Source organism: Lepidochelys kempii, chromosome 1 (assembly GCF_965140265.1).
Source record: "Lepidochelys kempii isolate rLepKem1 chromosome 1, rLepKem1.hap2, whole genome shotgun sequence".
Lineage (NCBI taxonomy): Eukaryota > Metazoa > Chordata > Testudines > Cheloniidae > Lepidochelys > Lepidochelys kempii.
This window is the reverse complement of record NC_133256.1, coordinates 59525683-59540429: the sequence shown is the minus strand read 5'-3', so window position 1 is coordinate 59540429 and position 14747 is coordinate 59525683. Positions and strand designations below refer to the sequence as shown.

At 39.9% G+C, this 14747-nt stretch overlaps 1 protein-coding gene across 5 annotated transcripts in view; it reads left to right on the top strand.

Annotated features, from left to right (window-relative positions):
- The window catches only part of GTF2F2 (general transcription factor IIF subunit 2), a 127638-nt gene that overhangs the window by 41977 nt on the left and 70914 nt on the right, over positions 1 to 14747 (top strand). For all 5 annotated transcript variants that reach the window (XM_073344985.1, XM_073345005.1, XM_073345025.1 and 2 more), the window contains one exon: positions 10436 to 10517. In XM_073344985.1, the coding sequence (XP_073201086.1) occupies positions 10436 to 10517 (82 nt within the window). The remainder of the gene's footprint in view (positions 1 to 10435; positions 10518 to 14747) is intronic.

The following is a 14747-nucleotide window of genomic DNA, read 5'->3' as shown; positions in this document are numbered from 1 at the left end:
AATTAGACTTTGTGTATCAGGCATTACAAAGTCAGTGTTTAAATTTAACACTTTGATGCCTCATTGTGTTTAGTATCACTTCAATTTGAAGAGATTTTAATAATTTAATAACTTGAATATACTAACCTTTTGAAAATCAACTCTTATGGCAGTTAATAAGAGTTAATAGAGGTATTTGGAGAGAGAGAAAAACAGGTGGTGTATTTTTGACATAAGCTTTATGGATAATATTTTGCCACTGTGGGAGACTTTTGCTCAAATCCAGTTAATAGTCAAGTGTCAGACTCCATTTGATTTGTTCAAGTTTGATGTGGGTTTTAATCTTATAACCAACTGTAAGAATCATAGTGGTAATTGATAAACCCTTTGATTGACACTGGCGTCATTCTATCTTGCATGGTGATCTTGTCATCTCTTTGAAGCTAAGCTGGATCACTGCTGGATGGGAGATTTCCAAAGAAAGCCCAGATTTGTAAAGGATTTTGAAATCCTTCTTGGCAAACCGAGCTGTATAAATTTAGGACAGGGCAGCGGCAAAACAGTATCCATTCCTTAGCTTCCTATGCTCATCTTCTGAAACCTCTGTGTTTGGGGCTGAAATTTTCCAGGTTTGGCTATAGTTAAATATTTTTGAAAGGTCAGGCTAAATCTCTTCAGCTGTTTAGAGAGTAAAAAATGCCAGCAAGCTGTTAGCTGCCATCCCCAGGAGTGGGGGCGAAGGAGTGGGAGGAGAAAGAGAATGTGAATGTGTCTAGATACAGGAATTTACAGGTTCAGCTGCTGACTCAAGGTGAATGTCCAGTGTGCCTATCCTTAAACTTACGAAAATTGCATAAAAGAGTTAGTCTTCCACACCATACCCCCACACAACCTTAACTCTGCCCCCTTGCAGTTGGCAATAGGCAGTTCAACAAAACCATACCTTACTTGTCCACAAAATCTGCAATTTTTTGTGGTGTTTGTTCTCAACACAGCGTTATGCCATTCTTCAGACACTCCTTACTGAATTAGATGTAGTTGTATTGATGCAGAAATTAGTTGCAGCAAGTTGCTAGATATCAAACTGCCATCTGAGCAGAGGAGCAGCTGCAGCTAGAGGAATCAGGGATCTTTTTTTTTTTTTTTCCCCTGGGCTGTGATATTCAGGAGATCAAACTGGATGAGCACAATGGCCCTTCTTGGCACAAAAATCCAAGTGTTTATGAAAGAGTTTCTGATGATGTCTGTAGGGTTTTAGGACCACTAGAATGACTGTGACCTCTGGAAGTTGACATTCCACTGGGCATATCAAGAAATAGGGGAATGTAAGAGTGCTTCACCCCAGTCTAACTCTTGCATATTTTCAGTGCCCAGCACAAAACCCATATCTACACTGGCATTCATACAGTAACCTGTATACTCTGTGCTGTGCTATTTCCCTGAAGCATTCTAGCAGTGTGATGGCATCCTTCACAGTGCACCATGACCCTCAGTTGGGGCTAACCTAAGGTGAAGTCTGAGAAAGAATAACTTGGACAAGGATTGAATAGCTATTGATATTGAGCAACTCTTTGGTGCTTTGTCTGGAGTAAGTGAATTGGTTGCGTGAAGGTCATGCCTAGCTAGCTCACGTCCACTAATTCTGACCTACACGTGATCTTGATTACAGTGAACATGAGGCCTAAGTGTTTTCCCACACTACTGTTGTGTACTTTCCACACTGCCTGGGAAAGGTACAACCCTATAATCTCTCACAGGGACTTGAGACATCGCCAAAAGGAGACTGAGTTAAGATTGTGTGGTGAGAGAGATGTTACCTAAACAATGTGTTTCCTGGTTTTCAGAGATCCAGGCATAGGTTCATTTGACATTCTAAGGGTACAGATCACTGCTGGTCAGTCTGAACCATGTGTTGTTAAAGTTTTTTGGACAGTGTTTTTTTGTGGTGACAGTGAGGTGGGCATGATTGAGGGCGGAATGAGTGGTTTTCCTGGGAACACCTTCCTGTCTTTCAGCTACCTGTTCGGCCTTTCATGCCCCTTGGGCTGACGGGTCATGTGGAGGAGGGAAGGTGGTAATCATTAGGTTGTTAAGGTATCATATACAAGCTGGAGGCGAGCTCCAGCCTCCTTAGCTAATTCAGGGGCTAGGGAACAGGTCTCTGCACAATCCTCGGCAGCACAGGAGCATTGCAATGAAGTGGCCCGTACATCTCAGTGGGATGCTCTCAGGTGAATGAGAACATTTCATGGAGGTGAATGCAGCCTGACATCCAGTTCTGAGAAGTGCAAACTGCACTGTTCATCTCAATTAGTGTTCTCCTTCCCCCTCTCCCAAAGTACACAAAACCTTGTTGTGGCACACCAGTGTTCCAAACAAGTTTGAAAGCTCTTTGGGGTGGGGACTGTCGTTTTGTTTTGTTCTGTTTTTACAATACCTAGCACAATGGGCCCTATTTCATACCTAGGGCTCCTCAGTACTGTGGTAATAAAAATAAATAATAATCTCACTGTGTGCCTGTATTTTAGAGCACTTAGGTTATTAAAATCAGCTTCTTGTTGGGAGAGGTGTATCTAAGGAGCTCTTTGACCAAATGTGCCCTACTAGCTAGACTTGGCCCTAATATGGAACAGAAAATTTCATGGTAGTTTGAGAATCCATGTGGATTGTAGAACACTTAGAAATATCTACTCTTAGACAAGGCAAAACTTGACAAAGGAACCCCTTCCCCAAAACAGAATGAATGGCAAAGTGTAGTAATGTCCATAGACATTTTCAGGAAACTGCTGGGGGAGGCGTTGAGCTTGCTAGGTTCAATAACGACAGCGTGTTGCCTGAGCTGCTCTGGCAGGTGTTCCTGTATACACTCTCTTGCTCTTCACAAGAACGAGTCTCTCTCATGATTTATCTGCTTATCATGGTCTGTAGTACATCACCCAGATTCTAGCCACTTTGTACAGCTAACTTTAACACTTAACTATTAAATATTGCTTTTCATCATGGCAGTGTGTGCTGGACTAGTTGAGTTCAAACCCAATCAGGTGATATCAGCTTGAGGTGAATCAATGCAATAGTTTGAACCCCAGGTGTGTGCAAAAATAAAAGTTAGAAGAACCAGACAATTTTATTCAGTTCCTTTTTTTTAAGGGTGCTGTGTCCTGGGAATCACTCAACCAAATCACTCTAAGGCCATGTCTACACTAATACTTATGCTGGCAAAACTTATGTCGCTCAGGGGTGTGAAAAAAACACACACACGGGGGTCATAAGTTTCACCGGCATAAGTGATAGTGTGCATAGAGCTATGTCTGTGGAAGAGCTTCACCCGCTGACATAGCTACTGCCGCTCATTGAGAAGGTTTTATGTCAATGGGAGAGCTCTCTTCTATCGGCATAAAATGGCTACACAACCAGCCTTACAGCGGCACAGCTGCATCGGTACAGTTGTGCCGCTGTAAGCTTGTTAGTGTAGACTGGCCTAAATTTGCATCACTAACCCACCATGAACTCTGGTGAGGTACTGCCGTTTTCAAGACAATCTGAGCATGTGTGTGTGTATTAGAGTACTTAGGGCTTGTCTATACATGGAGCTATTCAGGGACAGCTATTCCTGAATAACTCTGTGTAGACAAGCCCTTTGGAAGATCAGCTGTTAAACAGTAAGTTCATCTCAGTCTTAACTATAATGTGGCAACAGTCCCCCTATAATGCCTTCGGTACAACGCGAGGTGGATCTTGTAAATGTGGTATACCTGCTGCACACCAGAGTAAGGAGTTTATACCATCTAAAGCACCACAAATCCATTGCTTCCAGAACAAGCTCATTGGTAGGTATGCAGTGCTTGTAAACTAGGAAAGCCAAATAGCTCACAATTTTTCCTCCTTTTTTTTCCTTTAAAGCAAAGAAAAGGGTATAGGCAAAGAGGTATTAAACTAAAAAGACAAGCTTTAATGCATTATTAAGATTGCAATATCTAATGCTCAATATTCAGGAAATTATTAATAAAGAAAACTTAAAACCCTCCTCAATATGAGGTTATTATATATATGGTATCTTTGGTGGTTGTAGACAGCTAAAGGGTCAGAAAGGGAGCAGGAACTGTCATCACATTCTTCCATCCCAAGGAATATGGGGAGGGTGGTGCATCTTTGCTGCTGCAGGCTTTATCCAGCTCTCTAGCAGACATCTTAATTTAGGAGTGTTACAATTCCCAAGAGAACACGAGAGAGAGGAGTTTCAGACTTTACCCTCTGGACAGTGGCGTTGGCAGTATTATAGGTGCTATACATCTGCCCCAAGAGGATTTCCCCTTCAGGATATATGTAGTCCATTGTGGAATGCAGTTAGTGAAGATTTTGCTTTGTTAGTGAAAGAATGGGGAGTTAAAACAATATTCCTTAATATAAGTTGTGGCTGTTTGGGGAATCATACAGCTTATTTATTCCACTTTGAAATTGTGAACTCTATATATCGTTGTCAAACTACAAATTCCATTTTGAATGTGGGGCTTGTCTGCCTTCTATTTTTTTTTACCTCCATGTTGGACTGAAATTCCAAAGGATAATGACACAGGGCTAACAATGGAGGGTTGTTAAACCTTTGTAGTCCTCTATTCACATAGAAGCACTCTTGGACAGAGTTGGCTATTGCCCCAGAAGGACCAGACTGCCCAGACGGGCTTGGTAACTGAGCAGTGGGTCACTTGCTGTTGGACATAAAACACCTGATGAGGCTTGGCTTAGGGCATCACTGGACAAAGGGGACTGGAGGTTATAAAAGAAAAAGGTCTCTGACTGACATTTTAGAGGGGGAAGGAGAAGAGACCAGAGAGATTGTAAGTTCCAGATGAGAAGCCATGGGCTGGGGGAGAGGAAGAATCCTGGACTCTCTAGAAATACCAACCCAAGTCCAAAGAACTCGCCAGAGTGGTGAGGAAGCTCAGGCAGGGATGTTCTATAGACCTGGTGGTGGTCTGCCTAGATCTGTATATTTCTTGTGTTGTCTAAAGAGTGATAACTTTTGTAACCTTTTCAAAGTATCTGGGTTATGTTCTTCACCTATCATGTGATCCTAAACGGAAACTGTAAAGCAGAGTGCCCACAGTGTTGGAGTTCTGAGAATGGGTGGGCTTAAGCAACTGGGGTGTCTTGAGGGTCAGCACAGGGTTTTGGTGACCAAGAGTAGTGGTTCTCAACATTTCCAGACTACTGTACCCCTTTCAGGAGTCTGATTTGTCTTACAGCCCCCAAGTTTCACCTCACTTAAACTACTTGCTTTCAAAATCAGATGTAAAAATACAAAAGTGTCATAGCACACTATTACTGAAATATTGCGTACTTTCTCATTTTTACCAGATAAATATAAAATAAATCAATTGGAATATAAATATTGTACTACATTTCAGTCTATAGTATATAGAGCAGTATAAACCAGTCATATGAAATTCTAGTTTTCACTGACTTTGCTAGTGCTTTTTATGCCATTTGTTCTAAAGCTAGGCAGAAACCTAGTTGAGTTGATGTACCTACTGTAAGACCTCTGTGTACACCCAGGTTGAGAACCCCTAACCTAAAGCAGCTGTCCATTTATGTTAAGGTGTAACAAACAGAGAGCCTGTGCCCAGGTATTGTGCCAGAGAGGCCCAGGAAAGAGTGCTGAAGCCTAATCCAGACCAAGGGAAGCTTAAAAGCACATAGATCCACTGTGTTGGGACTCGGACATAGCAGTCTGCTGCATGTCCAGCCTGGAAAGCTTTACCAGGGCTTTCATGTGTAGGCAGTGAGGTGGGCTCGTTATGGTAGTGTGTAAGCATTTTAAAAGAGGCTTTTTCAAGGGCCTAAAATTTTCTGTTTTTAAACTGAAAGCCAAGAGCAGATCTATTAGTCTGTTCTGGATAAAGCCAGATAGAAGCTGATCTTTCTTGAGCTGTTCATAATACATGCTTGCTGAGGAGGATGTTAGACAACATCTACTAGGTATAAACATTTTAAAATCCGCAGGTCTGTATAACTTGCACGCAGGAGTTATAAAAGAGTTGGCTGAGGAGATCTTTGGCCCACTAATGTTAATTTATAATAAATCGTAGAAGACTGGGAAAAATCAGAAGACTGGAAAAATGATGATAATCAAAAAGGGCAAGCAGGATGACTTATGTAACTGTATGCTGGTTAGCCTGACATCAATCCTGTGTGAAATAATGGAAAAGCAGAAATTGGATTTAATCAATGAAGAATGAAAAGATAGGAATATAATTAACACCATTCAACGTGGTTTTATAGAAAATGGGTCCTGTCAATTCTGAATTCATTTTTTGAGATTAAAAGTGTAGTTGATAAAGGTAATTACGTTGATTTAATATGCTTTTACTTTGTAAGGCGTTTGACTTAGTACTACATGACATTTCAGATAACGAATTAACACTATGCTATATCAATAAAGTATACATTAAATGGATTAAGAACTGGTTAGCTGACAGATCCCAAAGTAGTTGTCAATGCGGAGTCATCACTGAATGGGGGTTGCAGAAGGGTCATACTAGGCCTGATGCTGTTCAATTTTTAATCAGTTATCTGGAAGTAAATATAAAATCACTGCTGATAAAACATACAGATGATATGAAGACTGATGGAGTGGTAAGTAATGGCAAGGACACCTGTCATACAGAGCAGTTTGTAATGCTTGGTAAACGGGGCCCATTCAAAGAAAATGCATTTTAATACAGCCAAATGCAAAGTGATGTATTTAGAAATAAGGAATGCAGGCCAGATATACACAGTGAGGGGACTGTATCCTGGAAAGCAATGACTCTGAAAAGCATTTAGAGGCCAGAGTGGACAAGGAAACTCAGTATGAGCTCCCAATGCAATACTGTGGGAGAAAATAGGCTAAAGCGATCCTACGATGTATAAACGGGAGCAGTGAGTAGGAGTTGGAAGCTGATTTTACCTCTATACGTAGCAGTGACAAAACTGATACTGGAATACTACATCCCTTTCTGGTTCACACTTTAAAAAGGATGTTGAAAAATTGGAGAGGATGTAGAGAGGAGCCATGAAAATGCCTTAGGCTGAGAGCTTGCAGAGCTCAGTCCGTCTAGCTCAGTGGCTCTCAACCTTTCTAGACTACTGTACCCCTTTCAGGAGTCTGATTTGTCTTGTGTACTCCAAGTTTCACCTCACTTAAAAACTACTTGCTTACAAAATCAGACATAAAAATATAAAAGTGTCACAGCCCACTATTACTGAAAAAGTGGTTACTTTCTCATTTTTACCATATAATTATAAAATAAATCAACTGGAATATAAATATTGTACTTTTCCGTGTCTAGTATATAGAGCAGGATAAACAAGTCACTGTATGAAATTTTAGTTTGTACTGACTTTGCTAGTGCTTTTTATATAGCCTGTTGTAAAACTAGGCAAATATCTAGATGAGTTGATGTACTCCCTAGAAGACCTCAGTGTACTGATTGAGAACCAGTGGTCTATCTTATTAAAAAGATTGAGAGGTGACTTGATTACAGTGTGCAATCACCTTCAGGGGGAGAACATTCTGAGTACTGAAGGACTTTTTAACCTAGTGGATAAGGGCATAACAACCACTAATTGCTGGAAGCTGAAGCCAGTCAAATTCAAATTAAAAATTAGGCTCAGATTTTTAACAATGAGGGTGAATAACCATTGAAACAAACTACCAAAGGCAGTAGAGGATGCTCCTTTTCTTGATGTCCTCAGATCAAGACTGGATGCCTTTCTGTAGTTATGCTTTAGCTAAAGACAAGTAACTGTGTTTGCGGGGGGGGGGTGGAAAGGGGGCTGGGCGGGCGATGAGCTTTGGGTGGGTGGGTGGGGGGCTTCATAAGGAAGGGGTGGGCTGGGCCGGGAACTATCCTCCCCGAGCCCGTAGTTCACTCACCCGCCATACAGCCTCAGCTCTCTATGCACAGAACTGTCAGAAAAGACAAATTCTACTTTATTGTTCTTTTGAAGGATTTAATTCATTCCTTAAGCAAAGCAAAAACATATAAATGCAACCATGTTAAATGCCTGGCGTCAGATGATTGTTCTCTGCAGTGTCATTAGGGAGATCAGAGTTAGATTTTTAGGTTTCAGTAAAAAATAATTCAGTCAGCAAGGCACTGAAAAAACAACAGATGTAGTATACTTATAAAGAGAGTAGCCTGTGTTGCTTAAAATCCCTCTAAGCATTTTTTTTTATCGTCAGTGCCATCTGAATGGGATGGTGGCACTGCAGTGCCCTAAAGCAAAGACAAGTTAGTGATTCTTCAGGCTATCGAGGCTGGGGGGCAGTGAGGTGACCTTACCCTTATTTTCAGATGTTCTTCCAAAGGAATGAGTTTGGCTTGATACATCAAAGTTAGGACACTCAGAGCTGAGAGTAAAATTCTGTCCTTACCATATCCTATTACATCTGGTGTTTGGATGGGCTGTCCAAACAGAGGGTGTATTTGGATGTATTGTGCTGTCTACCTGCAATAGGGAGCATTGGAGTGAAAAGGACATAGTTAGGAGGGTGGTATTTTAAGGATATTCTAGATGTAGTCACCTATGTTTGCTTTCTGTACAGTACTACTTTTGGGATTTCAGTAATTTTTCATTTCCCACAATTGGAAAGTGCCACTGCATTGCTCTGTCAGTCACTGCTATTGCTCCGGACAATAGCTTGTTGCCACCAAAGCACCAAGTGGCTGTGTGTTGCAGACAGCTGGATAGAGAACACAGAGTTTATTACAGTTGACAACTGAGGAAGGTAAACTTACAGTACAATCTGTTTTTTTACATGTTTAAAATAAACAGTGTTAGTTTTAACTTTGTTCTGTTACATTTCTTTTTGGAAAGGGGATTGTTTCATTATTTTAGAAGATTAAAAATAGAGAACTATGTTCTAGAAATTTGTGAGTTAACACACAAGTATCTGAAACAACTTTGGCCCAGGATTCAAATTGGTAAGAAGACATAGTACCACTTTTCTGGTGATTGCTGCTTCAATTCTGCTCCAGCACAGTTAATCCCTTTGATGCTGTACAGCTTTTCCATGCTTGTGTGGGGAAGTGGGAGGTAGTGTAAGTGTGGTGGGTTAGTAGTCTAAGCAGCACAGCTCCTGTGTTGGCAGCTCCTCTGGTTCTGTGAGGCTTGGAGGCTCTCAAACCCTTCCCATACAAGGAATTTTTGCCCAGAAAACTCCCTGATGTTCCTATATCAGAGTTTTCTGGAACCCCTCCTGAAGAGGGGACAGTCTGGCGCCACATGGGTTGTTAAATCTATATACCTGATGTTGCTATATACTTTCTACATTATTTACTCTATCCTTGCCCGATAAAAGATATAAATGAAAACAGTCCCTACCTGAAGGAGTTCACATTCTGAAATGCAAAGGAAATGGGCGGGGGGGGGAGAAATAGTGATATAAGTAGAGGTGTGTGTGCTTTACATGTATAAAATTGAGGTTTAAAAAATAGAAATGATTGATGAGGTGAAAGCTGAGGTTTTGTTGTGTTCTGCCACCAAGGCCAGCCTGTATATCATGGTGCTTATGGAATTAGATAACTGTCCAGTATTTCTTTTTATCCTCACCATTCCATGTGCAGCTGCATGCCTTATTTACTGCATACCATCCATATGCTGCACTTAATACAGCATTTTAAAATTTGTCATAGTATCATAGTGCCGTATAAATATTTAATGAATATGCCTTCACAACACCCATGTAGGGTAGGGAAGTATTATGCCCTTTCTATAGATGAGGAAGTTAGGCAGAGTAAGGCCAAAAGTTTTGTAGAAGTGTGTCCACTGATTTTGGGTGCCTCAGTGATTGGGCGCTCATCCTAAGACACTTACAATATTTCTACACTGCAGTTAAAAACCCATGGCTGGCCCATGCTAGCTGACTCGATCTTGCAGGGCTTGGGCTAAGGAGCTGTATAATTGTGGTACAGATATTTGGCCTTGAGCTGGAACCTGGGTGTTAGGACCCTGCGAGATGGGTCCCAGATCTCGGGCTGCAGCCCGAGCCTGAAGGTTTACACTGCAATTAAACAACCCTGTAGCCCGAGTCCCATGAATCCGAGTCAGTTGGTGTGGGCTAGCTGCAGGTTTTTATTTGCAGTGTAGACGCATCCTCTGGGTCTAATTTTTGACAGATGCTGTGGGCCTGGAGCTCCTGTTGGCCACTAGTGAAAACTTTGGTGTCAGTGACTTGCCCAATGTCACATAAGAGATCTGTGGGAGAGCTAGGAATGGAACAGAAGTTCTGTTTCACAGAAGGTACGGATATCAAGTGTATCATTCTTCAGCTCTCTAAATAGCTGAATAGTGCCAGACAAAAGGATTTATATTATGTTTTCTAAACTCTGAGCATAAATAGTAAGACAGTAGTTGAAAAGGTGAATGAGGTACAAGTCTGTGTTTTATAATAAAGTGTTTCTTTCTATTCAAGACAAACTTTCATTGGAAGGAATAGTGGTTCAACGTGCTGAATGCAGACCTGCAGCTAGTGAAAATTATATGAAACTGAAAAGGTAGGGATATCTCTTTTTATTATCAATGAGTCTGTAATGTCTTGTTTTGATATTTTATCTTCTTTCCTGGTAAGATCCAGATTATTTTCTAAAAAGTAAAACTATTTTATTTGCCTGATTTTGTTTAGGGTTTAAAGTTGGATTTAGGTATAACAGAGTGTGTAGTGCAGCAGTTTTCAAACTTTTTGAGCTGAGCTTCCCCTTTACAATTTTTGGTTTTTCCCCCCAACCCAGACAAAAAGAAATGAGTCAAAGGGTGCAGGTGGTGCTCCCTCCCTGATCCCCTCCCGAATATTCCTCTGCACCCCCCTGGGGGGGGGGCACGCCTCCCAATTTGAAAATCTCTGCTATAATGTATATATAGTGTATATAAATATATCTAAATTTGTGCATATACATAGATGTTAAACTGTAATACAGAAAATAAAAAGGAATACACAAAGATGTGGTTTCAAGGTTTTCGTTGGCATGGGTAGGATGATCATACTAAATGGAGGTGCAGACTGCCCAAAATGAGTGCCAATAATACCTTATGCTGTACTGTTCCATTATGTGGTGAGCACATTTAAGAACATGAGAATGGTCACAGTGGGTCAGACCAATGGTCCGACTAGCCCAGTATCCTGTCATCCGACAGTGGCCAATGCCAGATGCTTCAGAGGGAATGAACAGCATGCAGCAGTTTATCCAGTGATCCATCCCTGGGTGTCCAGTCCAAGCTTCTAGCAATCAGAGATGTAGGGACACCCAGAGCATGGGGTTGCATCCCTGATCATCTTGTCTAATAGCCACTGATAGACTTATCCTACATGAACTTACCTAATTTGTTTTTGAACCCAGTTATACATTTGACCTTCAACATCCCCTGGTAGCAAGTTCCACAGGTTGACTGTGGGTTGTGGGATGAAATACTCTCTTATGTTTGTTTTAAACCTGCTGCCTATTAATTTCATTGGGTGACCCTGGTTCTTGTGTTATGTGAAAGAGTAAATAACACTTTCCTATTCACTTTCTCCACATCACTCATGATTTTTTAGACCTCTATCATATTGCCCCTTAGTTGTCTCTTTTCTAAGATGAACAGTCCCAGTCTTTTTCATCTTCTCTCATAGGGATATGGAATATTGTCCATAGTCATTCTTGTTGTCCTTCTCTGTACTTTTTCCAATTTTAATATACCTTTTTTGGGATGGGGCAACCATAACTGCACAAAGTATTCAAGGTGTAGGTGTACCATGGATTTACATAGTGGTATTACATGATATTTTCTGTCTCATTATCTATCCCCTTTCCTTGGTGCTTCCTAACATGATTAGTTTTTTTGTCTGCCCCTGCACACTGAGCAGATATTTTCAGAGAACTATCCATGATGATTCCAAGATCTCTTTCTTGAGTGATAACCTCTAATTTAGACCCCATCATTTTGTATGTGTAGTTGGGATTAAGTTTTCTAATGTGTATTATTTTTGTATTTATCAACATTGAATTTCATCTGTCTTTTAAGTTGCCAAGTCACCCAGTTTTGAGAGAACCCTTTGTAACTCTGTGCAATCAGCTTTGAACTTAAGTATCTTCAGCCATAGATAAAGTTCATCCTTCCAGTAAGAGTCTGAAAACTCCATAGGGCTATTTTAATTAAATGGAGTGCAACTTTCTGATCATCCTAAGTGGCTTCTGCGGGTGATCAAAGAACACAGGCAATGAAAATTGTGGATCATTTTAATGCTAGCAGGAGTTTCCTTCCAAACCAAAATTGAAAAGATTTTTCAAGTTATAGAAATAGTAAAGGCTTCACAGAGAAACCTTATACTTAAAATGGGAAATATTGCTAGGAAAAGTAATAGGTAATATTTGTGGAAGTGGTACTTAGGAGCCTACCTAATTGAAAGTCACTCAGAAGGTTTTGAAAATGTTACTTCATCTGTAGAATCCATCCTGTAATTCACATTGTAGAGAGAGAGAGAGAGCTCTGCTGGTTAATTATGCATTTAAAAAAAAAGTGATTTTTTTTTATCAGTTCTAAGTTTATCCTTCAGTTAAATTAAATATCCTCTTAGTCTTGTATTATGAGGGAGGTTAAATAGGTCAGTTGGATTTACTTTCCGTATATCATTAATTAATTTTGTGTAACTCCGTTATGTCCTCTTATTTATCTTCTCGCTAAACTAAACAGTCCCAATCTTTTCATTATTATGTGTGGGTGTCCATGTATACAATTTTTATACACTGATTTACTGTAATTTCCGAAGGCTCACTATTGCAGGTACTTCATGTGCACTTCACAGTGCTGTCATGTTTTCTGCCATTGATACAGAATGGAATTTGAGCTACGCTGAATCTTCATTGAAGGGAATTCATTTTAATCTGGCAAATTTAAATATAGTCTTTATCTGTTTCAGAATTGTTTTAATCCCATTTCCTGAGCCGAACAGTTTCTCATTTTTTTGTAAACTATCACCTATTAGTTGATCATACCGGGTTCATATGGGAAGGTCGCAGAAGGAGGCCAAATGAAACTGACAGCTTTAATGAAATACTGTCCTAACTTTGAATTTGTTGGCATTTTACATTCTGATGTCTTGCCTGCAAACACCTACCTGCCCCAGACTATCATTTGTGTCTCTTGTCACAGTGAATGCCTGCAGGAGCAATAGACGCAGAAAGAATAAATAAATGAAAACAGTTTTTCTCCTGAGACATGCACCTTGGCAAGCTGAAAACTGATTGTAGCACTGGTTTTTCTTGTGGAAAGGTTGTGTCAGGCTTTCTCTGCTTAGATTTGAACTTCTCACATTATTAGAAAATTCTTATCTTTGAGCATTGAGTGGAGCTAAAAATTCTCTCCTAGTAGAACTCAGTTTGATATTTAGCAGACCTGGTTATCACAACCTCAGAAGAAACTGTTCATCTTTTGTACACTTTTCCTAATGGGACCAGTAGCAACATCTAAACATTTTTCTCTAACTTCCTTTGCTCTCTCCAAGTCCCCACATGCTTCAGAACATATTTAACGCTGTTATTTGTTTTGATTTAAGTGTAAAGATTATGAGTGTACAGGTTATGAGATTAAATTTCATAAAACTTCTTTCCTTCACATTTTTTATTTACTACTTTGCTTTAGAGGAGATAAGCTTCCCAGAGGTAGAATTTAATATTGATAAAAAGACAAGAAGGGACAAACAAGTATCAGTTAAGCTTTAACTTCTGTAGTAACAAGGTCAATGCAGGAGAGAAGTACAAAACTGTAAAGTAATCAAAAACAGAACATCTTGAAGTATCACTAGTGAAAATGGTTTATTTGTGTATCTTACACAGACTATCAATATCAGAAGAGTTTATCACTGGGGAAAAATGATTGTTTTATGAAAATTCTCTAAAGAGAACGTGATTAAAATCATAAGGAAAAGCTACTGGAACAAAAAAGCAGTATAAACTAAAAGAAAAAACAGACATTAAGCCATTCCAAAATAGCTCGCCTCCTGCTATATTTAAAAAAGCTAAATTTCTGCACAGATATTTTGAATGACTGGCAGTCTGTGCCAACCAAGAGCATGCTGAGTACCAGTGAAATTTAATTGCTGCTTACCCAACAAGTTGCTGACCTCTTTAAAAATTCTGAGTGCACTGAATGACTGACATTTCCATTTATAGCTGAAAATGAACACTATATTTTGATGTCAGGTTCTTTGCAAATGCCAGCACAACAGTAGAAGACATGGATAATTTGCTTGGTCTGCTACTTTGTTAAATTTTTCCTCTAGCTCTGCTCAAGCAGTTTGCTTTTCTACTTCCCTACACAATAAATGCATATGATTACCTATTCATGCACTTCCGCCTCGCCCCCCCGCACCAAAATGCAATGTGTATCACAACTGCTGATCAGTTATTTGAGGTAGGCCATTTTTGTGTTCAACCTCAGGTTTGATCTGCTTGTCATTCAGTGTACCCAGGATTTTTAAGCACATAAATGAACATCTTGTTCTTGAAGTGAAATTCATTATATGTACATATAACAATTTATTGGGTTTTGGGTTGTTTGTTTTTGTTTTTAAAATCGTAACTCATTTTTATGCCAAAAATGAGGACAATATTTCCAAGTTGTATAATAACATTTTAGCTCCTTGTTTTACTTAAGCATATTACCTTACAGGACTTGCACAAAATTGTCTGAAGTTTGGGTTTGGTAGGCAGAAAAACTATCCTTGGGAGATGTATGCGGTCTTCTACGAA